Source organism: Oculina patagonica, chromosome 4, assembly GCF_052425735.1.
Source record: "Oculina patagonica isolate OP01 chromosome 4, crgOcupat, whole genome shotgun sequence".
In the NCBI taxonomy this organism is placed as follows: Eukaryota; Metazoa; Cnidaria; class Anthozoa; order Scleractinia; family Oculinidae; genus Oculina; species Oculina patagonica.
The window spans coordinates 7,587,246-7,609,838 of record NC_135761.1 but is presented as its reverse complement, the minus strand read 5'-3'; the positions used below and the strand labels follow the sequence as shown (position 1 = coordinate 7,609,838).

General features: G+C 38.3%; 1 protein-coding gene across 4 annotated transcripts; it reads right to left on the bottom strand.

Annotated features, from left to right (window-relative positions):
* Nucleotides 1–94: 94 nt before the first annotated feature.
* LOC144649344 (DBH-like monooxygenase protein 1) lies at nt 95–22,593 on the bottom strand. Of its 4 annotated transcripts, none has more exons than XM_078508833.1 (15): nt 20,475–22,593; nt 19,840–20,131; nt 18,723–18,869; nt 17,722–17,898; nt 17,388–17,471; nt 16,468–16,653; nt 15,644–15,746; nt 14,443–14,606; nt 12,875–12,947; nt 11,794–11,879; nt 7,987–8,025; nt 7,365–7,418; nt 6,888–7,012; nt 5,842–5,959; nt 95–805 (listed from the first exon to the last, which is right to left on the bottom strand). In XM_078508833.1, the coding sequence occupies exons 2-15, from the start codon at nt 20,113–20,115 to the stop codon at nt 734–736; spliced, it is 1,704 nt and encodes a 567-aa protein (XP_078364959.1). In that variant the 5' UTR covers nt 20,116–20,131; nt 20,475–22,593; the 3' UTR covers nt 95–733. The 4 variants fall into 4 exon arrangements, with proteins under 4 accessions (XP_078364959.1, XP_078364960.1, XP_078364958.1 ...); XM_078508834.1 differs by having other exon boundaries at nt 20,960–22,593; XM_078508832.1 differs by having other exon boundaries at nt 21,700–22,593.

Genomic DNA, 22,593 nt, shown 5'->3' with positions numbered 1-22,593 from the left:
TTAACACTACATTATTATTACTCAGTTATTTGTTAAAACAACATAAACGATGCCCTTTAGCCATTATAAAACAGCAGCAGCCACGCAGTTGAAACACATGACTCGAAATATAATTTTATCACGTTTTGCCACCATCGTGGAAATTGAACAGTTTTTACACCGTGTACGTTACAATATTTCTACTTTTGTTCTCAGTTTAAAAGAATTTATATAATTTATTGTTTGTTTAGCACAATTTAGCATATGGATATGATCAAATGCGCCTACAAAGTCCACAATTAATTACAAACCTAACAACTAACACTAGAAAGATGTAAAAATACATCAAAACTTTCCTAGAATAGTAAAAAAAATTAAACATTTGCGAGTACTCATGCTTACAGAGGCTCTAGAGCTGTAACAACCAAATGCGTTCTTGAACAAGTACGTCTTAATTTAAAAAGATCGTAATTTCTAATCCCTCTTATTTCAGTGGGTAAATTATTCCACAGTCCGGGGGCTGCTACTTGAAATGGTTTGTCTTATTTCATTTATTTATCCAATTATGTATTCCATTCCAAAATTTACAATGATTAACTACAAAGCAAAAAAACTAATTTGGCAAATAGAAAAAGAGAAATGGAAAAGGGAAAAATATAGTAATCTGATTCGATGCCCTTGATTTAATTACCATAATAGTTAAGGATAAAAAGTGAACAAATAAGGCCATCAGTTTGTCACCAGAGCTTTTAGTCTATCCACACTCCGACTCCTTCTTCAACGGAGAATTTATGGCGGGCTTGGCAAGCAATTTCTTTTCTACACCCTGTGAGAGAGAATAGACAAACGAATGATGACACAGTACCGTTCTCAGAGACTTTGCTCCTATTGTTAAGCGGGGAGTAGACGAAGGCTCTGAAAACGAGATATCTATCCAGTAACTCAGCTGTTTGTAGGGCAATTTCACATGACATCACAGCCGCCATCATTTGTGAGTATCTAAAAACAACAGGCGCGCACCACAAATTGTGAGAGGATAACAGGCCTTTCGATAATTTTTACGAATGCAAAAAAAAAAAAAAAAACAGATTGGTTGCAACTTTTAGTACAATAAAATTTCAAAATACGTCTTGCTCAACGGCTCAGGTGGGCTTATTTTCGGGGAGGGCTTATACCGTATCTATATATTCGATTAAACGCCGCCCTCGAATAAACGCCGCATTTTAGAGCAGAAATATTGCCGCGTTTATTCGAATAATAGACCCAAAAAGCAAATGCAGTAATAATCAATGTTGAGCAAGCGTAAAAATTCTATCTTCCGTGATTGTAACAATGTTTGAAGATCAGTACATTCGAAGCTCAAAGGAATATAATAAAAACACGAGAATAATAAGCGATAGTTCAGCTTAATCAAGCTTTGGAAATATACTTTCATTGGTAACAATGTTTTTCAGTTCAAGGTGAGTATGAATACTTGAGAACGATATAGAAGATGACTCTTCAGACAAGCACTACAATATGTTCCGGTTTTTTAAAATTCAAATGTTCTGTTACCATACTATTGTTTGCAAGAAATAAATTGGATTTTCAAATAAACGCCGCCCTCGTGTAAAGAATGCCCTCGAATAAACGCCGCACTCGAATCACGAAAAATTTAATAAACGCCGCGGCGTTTAATCGAGTAAATACTTGGGGGTTTGTTTTCGGATGGAAGTTTGCCTGTCAAAAAGCTTAAGGTTTCTCTTAGGAGGGATACTGTGACTACTGAAATTTTTTAGCGCATACACGAAATACATACTAGTTATGCAACGCTTTCGAGTGGTATACTGTGGAATATCCCTGTATACCGAGAAAATACAAGTGACAAGTGGGATATTCCATATTATTAAAAACTAGCAATGGTATATTGCAATTCCTGCGTTTTGATTGGTTGACAGCCAATAGTATATGAGTTCATATACCATTGACCACAAATATGGTAGCCAATACGCGTCAACAAAAACAGCTTGGGTGCTAAAATTTTGCAATTCTTTGGGCGTTTTTAATAAAACAATTATTCCATTCGCGCTTGTTGGATATGAGATCGTTATAGCCAACTCGGCACTACGCGCCTCGTTGGCTATCTACCATCTCATATGCAACGCGCGCTCGTAGAATAATTGTTAAGTATACCACGAGAAAGTGTTGTGTCACTTTTTTATATCCATGCCATAAAAATACGCTTTCTAAATTTTCTTTGAGAAAGATCGCAGTGGACGATGGGAAGGTTGAGTTGAATACCGTCGAATACCGTAGAATTCCGGTTATAAGCCCTCGGCTTATACAACTACATAAGGGGTTTTGGGTGGGCTTATAAGCGGAGGGGCTTATATCCGGGAGGGCTTATAAGCGGAATGAAAAAAAACGTTTCGAATAGAGCCACGAACGTGTTGATCGAAACATGTTTTTAAGTTAAAAACGCATAATAAAGCAACATTTAGCCTTGTTCAGTACTGTCATCCGGCAGAGAGGGGCTTATATCCGGGGGGGGGGGGGGCTTATAATCGGAAGTCCTTTTTTGTTTCCAGGTAGATGGGCCTATAACCGGGAGGGCTTATAAGTGGGGGGGGGGGGGGGCTTATAACCGGAATTTTACGGTATACAACGGCTTTTCTGAATTCTGATTGGCTGTATTTTCTATGGCATGTTATAAAACATAGTAAAACTCTCTCAACATAACGAAATGAAACCTCAATCAAGTTCTACAACATACCCCACAACGTAAAACTTAAAGGGGCTAACCAACTGGTCATAGAATTAACTGAAATATCACAATAATGGATCGATGGGCAAAATTCGAGAAGATTAAAACGGATTGCGTTCGGGTAAACTTGAAAAACGTCGACGTCGGCCCGACTTTATTAAAGTTATCTCAATTTAATTGTATTCAGTGTCATTTACATTCTCGGAAATCATCCTTGTTTGTTATGTGGCTGTGATTTTGCTAATAAAGCTTAAAAGAAAGACTTTTTCTCTGCCAATTTGAACTTAGGGCTCTTCATTTACGAAAATAAATAGAATTACCTAAAATACCGTGACTTACCCCTTAAAAACAAGCCAAAACATTCACAAAAATTGATACCCAATAAAATTAGGTCTTAAAATCGAAAATGCTATAACTGTAGTAATAGTTCTCACTATAAAGCTGCCCCCGCCTTTTTATCATTTGTTTTACAGCACTAATCTATGTTTAGCGGAGTCTTTTTGTCGCCTTTAAAATTAGGCTTCTTTTTTACTGTGTCATGTACGTCAAGACATTGTTTGGTCTGTTTGTTGCGGAATTTCTTGTTGTGTGACACCATTGCGTCCTAAAAAGTTCAATTACCTAGCGCGCGGAAATAACACCTAGCGGAAATAACACATATTAAACGCATTATTCCTGGTGACAACACGCAGGATTATTTCCGGGCTTATAACATTCACAATTAACTTACAACTAGTAGTAATCAGAGATTAGGGGAGTGCGCTCGACCTATAGGTAAAATAGACCCAAGGTAAGCAGGCAGTGGCAAAAAAAACCGACATGGTCGGCCTACTAGTAGTATTCCTTATGTCTGAGTTAGTTTCCATGCTTATACCTCACTGAACGCGAGGAGGATAAGTGTGAGAAAGATTGTGTGACGAGCCAAAATAACATAGAATGAATGAAATATTATTTACACAAAGATAATTATTTATTTCACTTGACCTGTTATCGTTTGGCACTAACGAGATTTAAACTTCCACAAACGTCTGGAAATAGTTTCACTTTGATTTAAAATTCCACAAAGTACTTGAAAATACAGACAATTTACACAGCAATCCACTACACGCATATACCCATACACAACGATTTCCTTGTCAAAACGTCTAGTGTTTCTAGAAATAACGGTATATCACAAATTCAAAGAAGTGATAAAACAATTTCGATCCGTATTATACCCACTCTCGATGCATTCAATTCTAACAATTTGTAGTTTTGTGCAACATATGGTAATTGCAGGAAAATACGCTGGTTTACCTACGAACTCTTTACGAAACTACTGTACGCATCGACTTACTCGATTTCCACTCTTTTTTTGACGTTCGGTGGCTGAAGACAACTCTGCTTCCTTGGATGATAACCTTTTAATGTTCTTCATGACATTTTTGGCAAAATTACAATTTTGGAAAACGTTTTTAACCCTTTTTTCAAGCAAAATAATGTTTCTAAGCTCCGTTTGGAACGCCATCTTGTTTTGCATGGCTAGCCATCTGTGGCTACCAGTTTCCCGGCCGAGATTTGCCCCTGCAAAAATCAATCGGGGCGGCCAATCTGGAGTCCATACATCTGCGCGCGCATTACGGCTCGATTCATTCCGCATAACGGTACACAGGCATACCAACTCAAAAGACACAGGACGCAAAAACAAAATTAGGCTTGCACTCTCCTTCGTCGAACGCAATAATTTCCAGGCCTAAAAGCCTAAAAATTCCACGAGTAACAAAATATGGCACATTAAAAGATTCGAGAAAACAATTTCTGATCATTATTCAAACCACTTTTTGGATTAATAATCTGACAGTTTGTTAGCGAAACGAATTACCTTGTATTACATGACAAAGTTCACGCTTTTTCGATTACTGGTTGTAAGATGTATACGACACAGGCAACTCCCGAAAGCAAACCACCTTAACGCTCGAACCAGCTCTTGGAACACACGTAGCCAAGAACACGAAACCGATTGCTCGAAATCTTTCGACGTATTACTAACAACTGCTTCAAATATCACTTAACACATCCAAACCAGAGAAACCGCTCGAACAAATCTGTAAACAAGCGTAAGCCAAAAATCGGAGTAATCAACGTGCAACAGATGCCAAAACACGCGTCAGTCTTTTTCATACCGTTCTAACCCAAGATAGGGATTTTCATTTACCGCTACACCCCTGTTATTGTTACGTCATGATACCCATAACTCCTTCGGGAATCTTCTGCTTATACGTCATCATTACCCAGAGAAGCTTTGCGGCAAAACGTCATCATTACCCTACATTCCTCGCGGCCTTTTTAGAGCAAATCGAGATTTTTTCTGGTATTCATACGGTATATTTTGACTGTAAGTACATTCTCTATATATACGCGCAAGCTACAATGAATGCCTCCTCGCCTCGGGCTTTCGCCTCTGGGCGAAAGCCCTGCGGGGGCAACTAAAAAAATCAGCCAATTTTCGGAAGGATTTTTGCGTCTGAGTTGTTCAATGTGGGAGGGGGGGGGGGGGGGGGGGGGTATTTTCGAAATTTTGAGTGGGCCACAACTTGGAGTCAAAGTTAATCTTGTCAAAACATGATCCGGCATTTTTCGGAACTGGAGCAACAGAACGGACACCGTACTCTAACAATGGAAGTGCGCCTGTAACAAGGGAAGGGACTTACTATTTTGCACTCAGTTGATGTAGTGAGACAATAGCGAGACACCTCATGACATATTTATGCCACGTAACACTCAGTTCATTTAAAATACTAGCACTGCGGTTATTAAATAGCACTCCGGTTAGCCTACTTTGCTTAGGTTGCTTGCGGTTAGCTTTTATAATAGGGTCAGGATTTCTATCTAAAAAATTCAGGATTCTGGCAGCTGGTCGTCGGTAGGCTAATGCATGGATATCATTCTCGCTCGGCATGCCGGCGACCCGGGTTCGAATCCTCTTGGTTAAAGAAAAAGTGTAATTTGTACCTCGTGCATGAAAAAATAAGAAGTCTCACGACATCAAGTGAGTGCTAAATAGTCACTCTCAACAAGGGAACTAGTAACTCGTAACTTAATTTCAATATCCTAACTTTTAAGTAAAAATAAATGCTTACAAATAATGATTCACTATTGCGGCCGCTGCAATATGCGTCAATCTCGTCTGTGTCTTGATAAATGTCATGCAGTTCAGAGGCCATCTTATCGGTCCACTTAAACCCTGGAAGGTTTGGTCTAAGAATGAAAGTAGAACAGTAACTTTTACATGTAACGTTGAAGTTTTTAACGGAGAATTACAGTAGCAGATCTGGGGGAAAGGGTCCGCCCTCTTCACACATCACAATGAAACTTCAGTCCAAAAATTGTAACGACTTTCAAGCAAATTAAATTGATTTATTCAAGTCTAAAATCGGAGTTCCCCTGTAATTTACTTTGCCCTTCATTGAAATCTGAATTTGTTGATGGTTCTTGTCCTTGCTCCGTAGGTTTTATTTCGAGTTCACCACTTTTCCTTCCTCCGCAAAAACCAACACTTCAAAATTACAATTCGATCGGGAATTTGAGCGGTGCAGGTTTGTCAGTCCCAACTCGCCAGACTGTTATGTGCAACCCTCATTAAACAAAGTCGATTTATTTATTTATTATATTTTATTGAATAAAAGCAAAATAACATATTCTGGACGAAAGTAGAGACATGCGGTGAACACAAAAAATAGCCGTAACACCATGCTGGGCCGTAAAGTCCCTCCCGCCCCCTCTACCTCCCCAATTCTTTAACTTTAGTTTGAAAAGGTCGACCTTCACGCTGCGATTGCGATTGGTGATTGCTCAAATTAGAGCGGTTTTCACTTGAGTGTCGAAATTAATACGCGTTTGCTTTGGTTTTGCATTGCTACGCTAATAGTGATTGGTTTAAAACTCTCGCGCCACTTTCTCAGCCAATCAGAAGTAAAACCAAAACCAATCAGGACTCGCTCGCGCACGTTTCCCGCGCTTCGTGCCGACTACATGAATTTGCTTCGAGTTTTCATTGGTTTACTGGATTGTCTCTGTTCTCTTTGTGATTGGCTAGAGTGGTTACTTTGGTTTTGGTTTTACGACACTCAATTGAAAACTGCGCTACTGAACTGGTAATGTTACTTGCTGTTCAATACAAACTCACTTGACATGTGTTTTGTTAAACTTATTCCAGGCAGGCGTCTCTTCTGACATGCATCCTGTTAAATTCACTTTCGGGTAATAGGAATGGACAGAGAGGCACATTTCGTTATTTGTCCCCCGACCACCCTGAAAATAATAAAAGAAACGCACGTGCAGTTGATCTAGTGTTGCATTGTTACATTTCTCAATGGCCATCACCATCGCTATCGCCATCCTCTTCAAATCATGATGATGATGATGATGATCATCATCATCGTCATCGTCATCGTCATCAACGTCATCATCATCATCATCATCATCATCAATCAATCAATCAATCAATCAATCAACTTTATTAAAGAAGGGTAACGACAAACAGGAAAAACTGACAAACAAACAGCCCTCGGATTACAAATTCATCATCATGATCATCATGATCATCTTCATCATCATCATTTTCATCACTAAGTGGATAAGAAAAGGGAAGGTCAAAACATACAAATATCGGTTTCTCTCCTGAGCGGTAGTTGCAGACTGTTATTAAGGAATCCCCCTAAAAAAAGAAAATGAAAAAAGATTTCAAAAAATTTCGCTCATAGAAAACGTGGACAAGAAGTTTTATTGTTTTAGTACAACTCTAAAGGATCGCAGTTCAAAACCTAAGCCAAAAATCAGAAGCAGCGCGCATTCAGTCGCGTTTTATCAGCGATTAGTAGAAACTCAGTCGTGTTTTATTGGAAATCCGTGAATCTGATTGAAAACGCATAAAAAAACCCTTATAAAACTACAGAATTCCGACCATAAACACAACACCACTTTCTACTCATTCCTTTGCTTTAAATGTTAATAAACAGACTTCTTTCAATTGTAGTTTTTGAAGCACTGTTGTAATTTTCTCAAAACCCTGTACACTTACGAGAAATCATGTGATCTCTGGTGCGGTAAGCCCAAGGTTAAAGCAATTTTCGATTATTTCATCGCGCATTCGTGCATTGTCTCCTATTGTAAGAGAGTAAGTTGGAAGCACTGCCGCCGACAAGGAGCACATCAAAATGAAGGCTGATAGAAAATATATAAAAAATACACAAACAAACAAACAAAAACCTGTGACCCTTTCTTACCGGCAGGACCGTAATCTCCTTTTTGTGAATCTGGTATCTCTTCAATAAGAAAGGAAAAAAGACTGAAGTTGATGAGGTAACAGCTATAACATTAACATAACATTTGAGCTTTATTTGCATGACCATAAAACATTACAGTATTGCAAAAGCATAAGGTAATATATAATAGTAATAATTACAATAAAAAGTCATTAAACAAAACTAATCAAATAATCAGTGATCAAGAATTTGATAATAATTTGTCTCTCATTTCAATACAGGAAGATATAAACTGCACTAAATGCATATTAATATAATAGTCAGTGGAGTTCATTAATTGCACAACCAAGGTTGAAATTGATAACTGCTTGGGATTCGAAATTATATGACCTATTTTACTGAAAGAAGATGTCTCAAATTGATGAATATCTTGGACAGTGAAATAGAAAATGGGTTTCATCTTTAACATTATGCCCACAAATAGTGCAAAGTCTGTCACTTCTGGGGATATTGTTATATCTTCCTGTTTCAATCAGGAGTTTGTGATTACTTATTCTGAGTTTCACGAGCGTTTTTCGATTAGGATTTTTTCTAGTCAAATCTAAATAGGGTGAAGGTGTATAACTGTCTTTAAAAGTATTATAAAATTCTTGTTTTTGCGAATTACAAAAGGAATGTTTTCAATAAGCGATACATTTCTTTTTCATTTGATCTACAAGGTACGTTATCTTAGTGTCATCTTAGAAATGTCATAATAATTAAGCATCTTTATAAGATTGGAATAGAAACTATTTGTACCAGTAATCACATGATTTCGAGTGCAATTTAGAATAAATAAGCACGAGTAAATTTTTCAAAGGCTAACAAAATTGCACGAGCCCGCAGGGCAAGTGCAATTTGTAGCCTTTGAAAAATTTACAAGTGCTTATTTATTCCAAATTGCACGAGAAAAATCATGTGATTACTTGTTAATAATATACAAGCGACAATTTCGGTCACGCTAAAAATTTTGACGTGTGAATTCATGCGTAAATATTCATTCACTCTGGAAGTGCTGCATGAAAAGTTTTCAGAACAGTCTTTTGACTCTTTTCGCCGTTGAATTTGAAGAATGTGAATGACAAAGCAAGGAAAAAATTCCTAAGGTTCTGCTGCTGTTCTTGGCTGAGAGGTATTTTTTGGTACGTTTTATCCGTGCTGTGTTTGTGTTCGCCCGAACAGAAATCAACCTCAGTTCAACACATGTTGCTCTAGCTGACAAATTAGTCAAACTAGAATACCGAACTGAAATACTGAACTATAAAAATCTACCGAACGGATTTTCTTAGTACAGATGAGCACTCTGCTACAACTCCGCATTGCTACCTGATTTCACTGGACGTTTTACAGGTTAGATTTGCCTCTTACAGTTGTAAAACTATCTTTTGTGCCTTTTGTTGTTGAGCGAGCTTTTAAATAAACAAGCTTCGGCTATTATTAAACAATCATGAAATGAAATGCTTGCTCCTTCTGTGTTCAAAACTAGGTAACCGGTTCCTTGGAAGTCTGGTCAGTACTTCTTCGCGTTTCGCTTCAGAGAAGTGAAGCAATGTTTCGGCGAGAATTTTAATTTACTATCGGCCGTCGGCCGTGAGCTTATTTCGAGTTTAGTTTATGTCTTGTCCTCTTTGCCTTTTTGATAATTCTACGTCTTTTACAGTAAGTAATGTTTGTTGTTCTTCTGTACTTTGCGTCGTTTTCAAGTCTTTTAATTAAAATTGCGTTATTAAGTTTAAATTTTGTCTCACTTTCGTCCGCCATTTTGTTTGTTCAAGATGTATTTTTCATGAGGCTGTTGTCAATTACACCGTTTTGCACTGCCAATTACACTTTTTGCACTGCCAATTACACTTTTTGCACTGGTTTGGAATAAATTGACGTGTTCTTAGCCAATCAGAATGGAGAAATTGCTGCTTGTATATTATTATTACCATTACAGTGGAGATATATTGACATTATCAGTAATTGCACGGCGAGGGAGTTTTGATCTTTATTTTGAAGATAACTTATGTACTTAAGAATTCGTTTATTTATATCAAAGGTTAAAGCCAAGAGACGCATTTAGTTGCATTGTAAAATTAACACAAAGGAAACAGTGAAATCCATAGTAAAATAAACGTCATTGTTATATAGCTAGAAATCTTTCCCCAACAGTGTGGGCTCTTATTCGAGGTCACATCTAACAATAAAAACTGTTTCCCGCCAAAAGTCTTTGAGTGGGCAACATTGCAAAACCTATGACGTCAGAGGGTAACATTGTTGCCCCGAATGTTGACCAACAAGCGCCATTTTTCTAAGTCTTCGTTGTACTATATACATGATATAAGATAATGACTGATCCCTCGGGAAACCAGGTAGTTTTGTTTGATCCCTTGGGAAACCAGTCAATTAACTGTTTCCCTCGGGAACAATAGCATAAATATCACAGTAACATTAAGAGCAATAACATAAGAGCGATCAAAATCTGCTATATATGACCAAACAAGTATAAAACAAATACAGTAAAAACCCGCGTGTAAGAACCTATTTTTTTAGAGTTTGGCAAAACAGGTTCTTGTATTATGGGGTACTTATTGACAGTTTAGGCTAAGTAGGTTCTTAATCAGGTTCTTAATTTCTACAGAGTAGACATTGTTGTTGATTATCAGAAAATAGTATAAAATCTGGTCTGTTCTTCATTATAAATATTTATTAATGTACCCATGTTACCAAAAGTCCAACAACATACTGTATATACCCCAGTAACATCACCTTAATCTGGTTTTTGGTAGAAAATATATATAAATTAAATAGTTAAACCCTACATATAAGAACCTGTAGGAATTTGTTTGGCTAAACAGGTTCTTATATTTTGGGATATTATAAAAGCAAATTTCTGCCAGAAGGTTCTTAAATGCCTAGGTTCTTACACGCGGGTTTTTACTGTAGCATAAAACAAGCTCCGCTTAGATTTTTAATCTTCAGTTTCTAACAATTTAATACGTTGTAGAACTGACGTAGCTCATATAATGGCTTGTGAAGCCATAGCTATATATATATCTTGAGCTTCGCCCCGTTTTGTCTTCCTTTACCAGCTTCCCTCGCTCAAAGCATAAATATCCTATTATAACATTTATTTTATGCGTTAGAAAGCAGGCTACAGATTGCGCAACAACATGTCGTGCATCGTTTTGTGATTTCATAAGCTTTGCTAATTACGCAACCACTTCAAACTTCTATTAACAGCTAGCTAGTACATTTTGCTTATATGGTCATAAAATGTAGACTGAAGGTAAAGCGTAGCTAAGATATTAACGAAACTATCTTAAATCTTCGGGTTTTAGACATTTTTGTTTGTCTTAGAACTTTTTATAATTGGTTCTTACATTGAGTGGATCGTGTTTTTGTTCAGTTTTTTTATTGCAACACAAAGACACACACACAAAAATTACAATACAATGACTTCCAATGCGCTATAGTTGCTCACATTAGTAACGATACAATAATTTATAACATCAAAAGGACAATGCCTAGCACTTTTTCCAGAGACTTTCCTTACATACTTATAGTTTAGTTTTATTTACAATAAATTTACTTAATTACTTACTTACTCTGTTTTGCTCTGAATTACTTTTATTGCAGTATTTGCTCTGTTTCTAGCGCTGTTTCTTGTTTTTAGCGGGCTTTCATTTCCACAGCTGAATTGGAAACTCTTGTACGATCGTCTCAGCGTTTAAAACTTGACATTTACGAAGAAAGTTTGATAATGCGCGCAAAAAGGTGAGTTCATTTTGTTTTAGACGGACCCACCTGAAACTTGGAATCATAATGATCGTCCCTGATAATTTCTGGAAGCTCGACTCCTTTCCTGACATGCCTAGTACGCGCTGCATGACCTTAAAAAATGTTCAGGAGAAAAAGTCAAAGTTGTCCACGTTCAGTACATTTCACATATTAATTCATGTGTTGTTTTACAAATCGAAGAAATAGCTATCGGTAAATTAATCAACCCTCTTAACCCACTAAACTTGGAAAGGAAGGAATAATAAGGTGTAAAAAAATGTTGATAGTTTTTGCTAAACTTAAAGAAAATCAAGTTAGGTAAACATTTGCTGACACCCCCTTTCCCCCTCAAAAAAGAAAAAAAAAACTGGGAATCAAATAAATAGTAAATAGAGCATTGGCTTACAGTCACCCTCTTTAAAAAAGGTTGGTGATGTAGCATCTTCGTGATGCTACTTTAAAAGTTTATAAACTGCACACGCTCGATCTGAAGCCTTTGGAAGCTGTTATTGCATTGTTCCAAATTACTACGCGTCACACGATGAATATGAACATAGAAAGTGAGTTAAACTTTCGCTTGCTGAGACTGTGTAAGGTGTAAAAAACTGTTGATGATTTTAGCTGGAATAAGGTAAGTTTTATTTGCTAGTAACCCCCTAATAAAAAAAAAACTGGGGAAAAATAAAATAGTAAACAAAATAGTTGCTAATAGCCGCCCCCTTTGTAAAATTCCTAGATCTGCCCATTTGAATCAAGAGGAGAGTTATTTTTAGTTACGTATACAGTCAACTCCCACCTATTACGGACACCCCTTTAATACGGACAGGAGTTTAAGTTCCGGCAAATAAGAATAACTGAAAATAACTCTCGCTACTACGGACCTCCTTTATTACGGACACCAATTTGTGGTCCCGAAGGTGTTCGTTATAGTGAGAGTTGACTGTATTTGGCAGTGCTGTTGTAAAAGCTCTACTACTGCGCGCGCCATGAAGACCTATGAAGCCAATAAATTGCTCTGGTAGCTGGAGCTGCATGGTCCATAATTAACACGTGAAATGATGAATATATGGATAGAAAGTGAGCTATACTTTCGCTTCCTGTCTCCTACCTGCCGAGTGTGTGTGAAGCAGAGAGGCAAATATCCGGATACCTCCCTCATGCAATGTTGAACCTTTCAAACCCTGTGAAATGAAATATCATTGTATACTTTGCGGTAAGGATGGTTTTCATATGATTTTGGGCATCACTAGTAGGCGATTTCTATCGTTATAAAATTCCAGTAAATTCGATCGAAAAATGAACCGAGATTGACTATTATCCCTGAAGACTTCCTGACTCGTCCCTAGTCAATTCATGAGAAAATTGTAAGACGGAAAGAACCGTGGGAAGGAGACAGTCTCTCTCTCTTTTCTGCCTCCTTCCCATCATTCCCTGCACCTGCTTTTTTCTCATATATAATTTGACTGGGGATTTGTCAGACATGATTCCCTGTATGGCCCAGTTGCATTCACCTTTAAAAGAATACAAATACAAAACACCCTACACTGATTTTTCACTTCCTTGCGTGCTTTATAAAAGAACAAGACACAGTCATGGCTGACTCGTCCCCAGTCGTCTTCATACAGCGCAGGAGACCTGATTGGAACAGAGAAAGGGGGCGCATCTCCTTTTCACCCACCTCGCGCGCTTCTTTCCCTTTGCCGCGTGCTATATGAAGACGACTGGGGACGAGTCAGCAGTCAAGGCTTAAATTTGATTTGTCCTATGATAGAGTTTTACTTACGTCTGGCTTAAACAGGTTTCGCGCGCGGAACGACGTCACGAAAGTATACGTTTTCGCTTCAACACAATGTTTTATTTTACAACATTCTTTTTAGAGAGAATATTAATTCATTCAGTAAAAACACGTACAGTGCACTTGCGTCATTCTTATTAATTTTGTGGTAAGGTGTATTAATTTAACCCTTTTACACCCGAATTTCCCCCCCAAATCGCGTTTTTTAACCGCTAAACTGAATTTTTGTTGCTATCATCTTGAATTTACCTTAACGTTGCTAAAGGAGCACTTTTTTACACTTCAGCAACATTTTGATAACGATTCCGCATAAAAATGTACAATATTTCATAAGCCAAAATTTGGACTCTTTTTGCTGAATTGTTCCAATTTTTTTTGCTCCTTCAGTTTGCTTCCGTTTTTTCTCGGCTTTCTCATTCTCATTACATTCTACTCTTCATATCCTTTCTTTTGGCCAAAAAAGTTTTGATGTTATCATTGGAAAACCCTGAAACGGGGACCTTGACCAATTACAGGTGTACTAGCCTATTTAAGCAACGATTTTGCACTAAAAACGGGTCGTATTTTTGTCTGACTAGCTCTGTGAGAATGCAACTGATATTCAAAATGAACAGTCCTGTAGAAAGGTCGATCCAAGCTCTATCAGAGTCTTATCACGAAATTCCACTGACGTGCTAATTGGTGACGTCACAAGTGGTTCAATGACTGCACCTTCAAATAGCGTAAATGCGCGTTTAGGAGTTAAAGGATTAATAGTGTAATTTCTCATTGGTTTGCGAAAAAAGCAAGATTTGTACTTGAATGTTCTAAAAGGTTCAGCAACGCTTGTTTGATTTGTCACTTTGTTATAAAATGCAGTAAAAGTAACTACAGAAACAAACCTTAGCCGTGCATTCTTCTACACAGTAGCCGTTCGTCTCCCAGCTGGCTTGATTGGGTGGGATAACAAGGGTTAAAGGTCCTGCAGTTAAGCTTAACAAACCCGCCTGATGCTTTCTAAGTTGGCTGGTGTAGTGAAACCGTAAACCAGAACTGTCTATGATGCCTGGAATTGATGAAAGTCGCGTATATTAAATCATGACAGGAAAAGAAGTGACGCGTTGTAAATCCAAGTGGGTCATAGCTCGCTATCTATACGCACACCTCCGGATTCAGTAGTATGATGCGGACAGGACTATTTATAAACTCCACTGGGAGGCGCGGTGGCCAAATGGTTAGCGCGCTGGATTCCAGACCGCGCGGTCCGGGTTCGAGTCCTGGCTGGGGTCATTGTGTTGTGTTCTTGGGAAATACACTTCACTCTCATAGTGTCTCTCTCCACCCAGGTGTATAAATGGGTACCGGCAAACCAATGCTGGAAGGTAACCCTGCGATAGACTAGCCTCCCATCCAGGGGGGAGTAGAAATACTCCTAGTCGCTTCATGCTACAGAAACCGGGATAAGCGTCCGCCTGTATGGGCCACTAGGCTAGACGCACAATTTACCTTTACTGATGGCCGAGATGATGCTAGCCCATCCCAGGTCACTAGTTCCCAGCAATTCATTTGTAACATTAATACTCCTGGGTAGATATAGGTACCATCAGAGTAAAGTTACTTACCCAATAGAGCAGTTTTTACATGAGTGTCGAAAGTAACTCGCATTTGCTTTGGTTCTGTATTACTACGTTTTGTCATTAGTTTAGAAAACTCGCGCCACTTTCTCATCAAATCAGAAGTAGAACAAAAACCAATCGTGACTCACTCACACGAGTTTTCCCGCGCTTTGCGCCGGCTTTTTGTACTTGCTTTCAAGTTTGATTAGTTCACTGGATTGTCTGTTTTTTATTACATTGGTTATGGTTTTACTATAATACGATGCTCAATTGAAAACTGCTCTAACATAACACACGTGTCCCACCCAGCCCTTAATCTGAAGTGTCAGCCGTCTTCTAGGACGAGAAGACGGCTGTTTATTCAAACTAACCAGCCCTCGAACTCGGACCACTCCGTCCATAATCCAGCGAACTAACCATTGAGTCATGTATGGCACCCGAGGTAAGGAACTACAACTTTTAATCATTAATTTTTCTTTCAGATTACCTGGTTTTCGTTTAACATTATTATAGTGAATTTCCAAGACTGCAATTTTTGGACTGTCGTTTTCTCCTATAGAAAATCCCACGTACTCAGGATAATAGAAGGGCTGTGGATCAGATAAACGGGTAGCATTAGCACGGGCGTGCATCGGCGAACGCTTAGGAAAATATGTGTTTACATACATGTCGCTTACAGTAGAAGGGGGTGTTGGTATGAGAAATAACCAATCAAAGAGCAGCGTTCAAACACTACTTGACATCGCGAACTGATGACATCATCAAAAATTCAAGGCACACAGAATTAAATAAAAAGCTAAAAAGAGAGTTAAAACTTTTTTTATAGACGGGAACGTGTGCTGATACTCTAATGCTCCCGCGTCCTTTTTTCTCGGTCAACATTTCATTCACTCGTATCTCTGTCGGTCCAACAGCTGTCCAAGCGACAGTGAACCCATACGGGTCGTAACGACAGAAAGGTTTGCAGATCTACGACTCTCTTGTCAAACACGACTTTATAGCGTTCGAATAAGGCCATGTGAAGGTTAGTTTCGAGGCAATGTCTCTCACGATCATGTGAGGATTCAACAAGGAAGCTCTCAAGGACCTCTATCACGTTCTGTGTGAGAATGTTGAAGTTCAGCTGTCTTTTAAAATTTGAACTTCGATAATTTAACGAAAATCCGCGCACTTCACGTTTGAATTTTTCATTCTCGTCTGATTTACGTATCTCTTCGATCCGTGATGTTTATAGCATTTCCGTTTACGTTCGTGACGGTTTATAACATTGATTAGAATGTCCACACATCGCACGACATTTTAAATAGATACTTTTCCTCCAATCGCCCAGCCCGCAATGACAGAAGGTCCAGCACATTCCTTCACAGCAGGCGGCATGTCAGGAGAACCCAGGAAACCTTCATAGCTTAGGTTACTCCTCGGGAAATCATCTTTGCACTCATAAAGCAGCATATGGTGAACAATTCCTTCGTTTCCTTCCTGAATTATAGGATCGATCTGCAATAGAAACCTACCTTATAAGAAATTTACGTTTCATGAAATTAACGTTAAATTAACGTTTAATTAATTTAAGTCGCGTTAATTCTTGCTAACATTAATTTCCGCCCCGTTAATAAAGTGGAGCGTTAATTTCCATGACCTTAATTTCCATTATTTCGGCCCAAATTCCACGATACGGTCTAGACGTTCTTGACTCCTAGGATAAAGCATTATTTTGTCAGGGTGGTATCACAGAAACTGCGAAACGCTCGAAGCAGTCAGATTCCTTCGCTTAACCTCTACGTTTGGGAAAAGTACCACGAACATTGTTTTTCATTATGTACGTCGCGTTAACTACCTTCATTTTAAAATGTTATCCCATTTTTCGCGTTAATTTCCTTTATTGGAAAGTAATTTTTCCTTCCCTTTGCGTTAATTTAAGTCGCGTTAATTTCAAATACCTTAATTAACACAAGCGTAAATCTCCTATAATAAGATATTATAAAGTAAAGTCTATCCTTGTATGAGAACCGGAGAAGGCGTCCGCTTAGGAGAGAGGCCCAATCAAAGTACAGTATTTTGCAAAAAATAGAAAATAACAACAAAGCACAAAACGAGTTAACTCTACAGCTTGGGTAAATGCTTATCGGGTTTCTTTAAAAGTATCAAAAAGCAAAGACGTTATCTCTTCCCCCTTTTATGGTAATAAACTAAACAGGAGTTTAAATACTATATATAACTAGTCGCTTTACCTGAATTATGTCATGTCTCTTTTGTAACTTTGGAAACTCAAACACACGAAGCCAGTACGTTGTACAGTCAGTCGACAGCGCTGTCTATGAGAGATGACCAGAGATAAAGAAAGAGAAGAAAAAGGTAGAAATGTTGCCTTGTTTCCTTGTTCAGGAAGGGTTAGAGGACTTAATAGTGTAGGGGGGCTAATTAAAAATATTAACTTCCAGTAGGGGCTTTTTACAGAGGAGATTTTGAGCTTTAACAGTATTTCCGTTATTTGTCTCAGGTACAACCCCTCTCCCCCAAAACAACAACAGCAACAACGGCTGTACCCTGTCTCAGTAATGTTACCTTGTTGACGGTAAAGTTGAAAGTCTTTGTATCATCAGGTAGTTTCGGCACATTACCAATAGTGTTAAGTAGTCGTGTACTCCTCGCTCCTCTGCTTTTGGAATCGTGTGGTGGAATGTCATTTTCAGAGGAGGGATCGTCTGGATGAAATGAGTAGATCAGTTTGTTTGTTCCCTCCTGTCAAAAAGAAGACATTAAAGAAACAACAACAGCAACAACAAAACTTTATTCACCCCTTAATATTTTACAAAAGAAAAATTAGATTTAGCCAAGCCTAAAAGCGGAGCTCCATGGCCACATATACATTTTTAATAACTTGTTGTTGTTTTTAGTAACTTGAAGTTATTGTATCACCTGGCGCAAGAAACTACTCAAGAAAGATTCCATAGCCGAGATAAATCTTCACTCCAATCGCAGAAATCACGCTGAACTTACTCCTGTCGTTACCCAAGATCGAAAAAGTAAGACGTGAGTCCACGATCCAAGTTAAAACCACTACCTGGTCAACGGTCAACTTAAAAACACGTGACCTTGATGAGCTTTAAACCAGAGCCCGCGATATGGTCATGTGATACTGGTTAGCGTATACGTTGTTTTGACAGCTGTCAATTGTCCACGACATGGTTGTGCTCACGTGACTACCAAATTTTCTCAGCTTGATGGGTTTACCAAAATTTCTTACCCATGGTACTCTGCTGGCGCACTTCGCGCGCCGGAGCTCCGCTATTAATATATAAATAATTAGGGGTCTGGCTGCCTAAAATAACTATAGTGTTAAAAAGGGCAGGCAGCTATACCAACCATATACTTATATACAAACCAAGTGCGTTGGTAAAGATCGAAAAAGGGCCGGGATGAATAGGGTTAATTACTGAAAATACCGACTGTCGATACTAAAGTCTTCTAGTACCGTCTCGAACAAGCTTGGTTAGTAAAAAAAAAACTCATAACTGAAAACCGCGGTGTAATATTCTGAAATTGGAACGGCAATAAACGTTTACCTGAACTGCGTTATCCTGGGAATCGCAAGTTTCAAACTTTCGTTTAAACTTCATAATAGTTTTCCCAGCGTTTTCCTCCAGAGATATCAGCTCATAGTCCTGCTGCGAATCTATCTGAGGTGTCACGTGACCAGTTGCATGGCGATCCTGGGTGTGGAATTACAAAAAGCTGTTAGTTACATACGCTTAAATCAACAACATCTTTCACGTTTCTCAATTTGCCATGCAGTCGAAAATGGAAGTGGGGTAATTTGAACTTCAAACGCAGCGATTATCTTGAGCATTTTCTGCAGTTCAGGGGGGGATGGAGAAAGTCGGCACTTTTCTTTCACGACATAGCGGTGCCGGAAAACGGTGCAAGTCTCTGTCAATCAAGCCGTTGCTAAGAAAGACGTCACCCAAAGGTTTGTTTTTCTCAGAAAGATTTAAATATCAATGACTGCATGCGTGTGAAATGCGAATAGTAGGGGTTTTTGCGTTTGATGTTTTACGCCGCTGAGATTGAGGTTTTTTTTTTGCATTTTCAGCCAGATTTCTCACCTAATGTTTCACGTCACTGAGAATGTTTTGGCGGCGTGCAATAACAAGCGAAAATTTGTCACGGTTAACATTTAAGAACCGTAAAATGGTAAATCATTTCAGAATCATTGGAGTTTTTTTAATTAGTAAAATTCGCAAGCCTTACTTTTGCCAGACTGGTCACCGTTATTACTGTTTGTTGTTTCAATGTCCGGCAAAGCTCAAAGAAGCAAACAAAATGCAAATTTCTATTGTGTTTTGTGCACAGTCAAGACAAAGATATTCGAACTAAAAAATGAGCTTTGTCAAGCTATTCACTATGCCCTTAGCAACCATTCGATAGCTACCTCGCACACTCGGTTGCCCGGCACTGCTATGCCGCATTTTTGAGTCGTGTAACAAAGGAATCTTCCCCACCCCCCATCCCGCTGCTGCAGTTTTAGCACAAGCCAGTACAGTGGCTCACAAAACGTGCAATTTTATTGGCTATGTGGATGCCCTATATCGATCAATCGCGGGACTCAGAGCACTTGCTTGCTTTTTCGTTACCGTTGAATTAACCTAAGTGTAAATCTTGTATAAACACATTTTTTTTTACCTTAAAGTAAGGTTTACCATCTTTCACCCAACCGATGACAATATCAGCTCCTTTCATCTTGCCTTGGCCGCTGGAGATTCCAAATCCGACCCATCCAGTTGTTTGGGCTTCCACAGTAAAATAGATTTCTTTGTTTGCAGTGCTGACATTCCAGTACAGCTTCACTTTTTGGTCTTCATCCAGAGGAGCAAAGAAGGAATGCTGTGATACGAGATCAGCGGAGGACTTTGCCAAACACATAAAGATTAACGACAAGGATGCCGCTAATTTCTTCATGATCCTTCCCAATCAACTAAATACAGAATAAATAAGAAAGGTGAGAATAAATATTAAACCCCAGCATTTCTATCACACCACTAACTGCTTTATAACTGGCTGTACAGCATGTATAGAGCAATTTAAAATGACCACGATTGACTCCATTGTACAACCAAAAAGGAAATTAAAGCGAAAGAGGAGTAGCATTTCAAAATGAAGGAAATTAACGCGACGTACACAAAGGAAAGAAAAACTTGTTGAGACAACAGGAACAAGCTTATTTCAACAAAATTTTAATTTAAAAGGCGTATAATATTAAACGTAAACAATGTTTTAGTGGTACTGCTTCGAGCTTTCTTCACAGTTTCAATACATACCGGCAGATTTCCACCCGGATACTCCTGATAAAAATAATGCTTTTTCCTATGAGTCAAGAACGTCTGGACTGTATCAAAAAATTGGTGCCAAAAAAATGAAAATTAAGGTCATAGAAATTCAAAATTTTTAACAGCTCTCAACAGTGAAGGCAGCTGCAAAAGGCCTTATTTTGAGCGTGGTCAGAACGAAAATTGCATAAGTTGACGAGCTCGCCACTCAAAAACTACCAAATGCAACAAAATATTATTATTCCTAAGTTAAGTGGTCCTTCAAAGGTTGGAAACGCATGTTAATTTTGATATATTTGGATTTTATATGGGTCCGTGAAAATTTAAATAGTAGCAACCTTTAGATCACTTTTTGTAAACATGCAAAAGTATGGTGTTTTCGCCGGCCTTTATTTCACAAGTCCAGAAGAGACCATTCTAATTTTCAACTGAATCCTACTAAACAGATGTTAGGAAGCATAGAAATATAAAAATACCTTGCACTTTTTATCTTCCTTTGCCACAGTAACAAACCAAGACTTCGAACATTTCGTGCTTATGCGAGTATTTCATATACATTATGCAAACGAGCTTACTAAAAGCATTCTAAGTCAAAAATATAAGACAGCCCACACACAAAAAGCTTTTAAAACGATCTTAATGGCTACAATTGGCGAATTATTGAGTATTGATCTTTGCATGCTTTTTTAAAATTGCATAAACGGCAAACGCAAGCTTGCCTTTCATTTTGTTACCTATTTATGCAATTCTAAAATTAATCCCCCATAAAAATAGGGGAAAAATCCCACGTTCACGCCAAAGACAGAACTACTCATTTCCGCGCACGAACGTCAAGCGGCAAAAGGCAGAAGTTGATTTTTTGCCGTTTGCGGGAAAAATAAACGATGCACCTCTATATTATGAAATTACGTTCTCTGGTAAGTTTGGTCCGGTTTCAAGAAACCTTGCGAATTATTTCGATCTCGCGTTTTTCTTTTGATCAGATTACAAACAATCATGCGCTATGCGAAATCTGTAGGCGTTTAGGGACAAAAAATTCGAAGATTTATTCAGTTTTAACTGGTTTTTAGCGTCGAGGATATTACCTTATTGTTTTATAGACAGTTTGAAATAATATTGCTCTTATTAATTTTTCCAGTGTAAGAATTGTCAAAACGGGCTGGGGGCCAACGCTACAGCATAGCTTAATTAGCAGCTATTTCCAAGAAAAAATTACCTTTTATCATTTGCTACATCCATGTATGTATGTAGATTTCACGACGCGACCACTGGGATTGCTAAGTCTGTTTAAATAAATATGAGGCAAATACTCAAGATAACGTACCTTCCAATGCTACACTAATAAAACAGTTGACAAACAACTCATCTAGAATAGCGATGTTTCTTCATACAGCTGAGATCTCAATCGAGTGTTTTATGGGCGACATTTTGTCAATAAAATGGTAATGAGCTGATAATTAGGCCTCGATCGTGTTGCGAGTGACGTATCTGAAGCTAATAGTGTTGTTGACACACCTTGAGAACATCACTTGCCGGATATATGACAGCTGAATGAATAAAGTTGCTTTTAAATGACAAGAGTGTTTAGCGAGAGATACTTCTCCTTTAAGAGAAACTTACATTTGCTTTTAAGAAACTTTTCTTCTTCAAAAATGTTTCGTTATTTGATTTCTGAAGCGTTGGTTTTCCTTTCGCTTGATTTTGTGTAGTAGAGCTAGCTACAAACTGACGCGGATTTATACAAGAAACAGCTAAATAAATAGTATATTCGCATTCATTTGTTATTTTCCTTTCCATTCGAAAATTTGGCAAAACTTTAAAAAACAAAAACTGACATTTTGAGTGGGAGTGAAGAAATCGAAGTTCAAATTGGCTGTTTTCACATTAGAAGACGGGCAAATCGTCGAGACGGACAAGTTGTCGTCTGACGATTTGTTCGTCTAGTGTGAATTTAAGACAGCTTTTTGACGACTTGTCCGTCTAGACAACCAAGTCGTCTTTGACGAATCGTCTTCACAGACGGCCAAATCGACGCACAAATTCAGACGACTTGTATGTCTGAAATCGTGTCCATCCCGTTTTCACACTGACGGCTTGTCTGTCTCAAGCT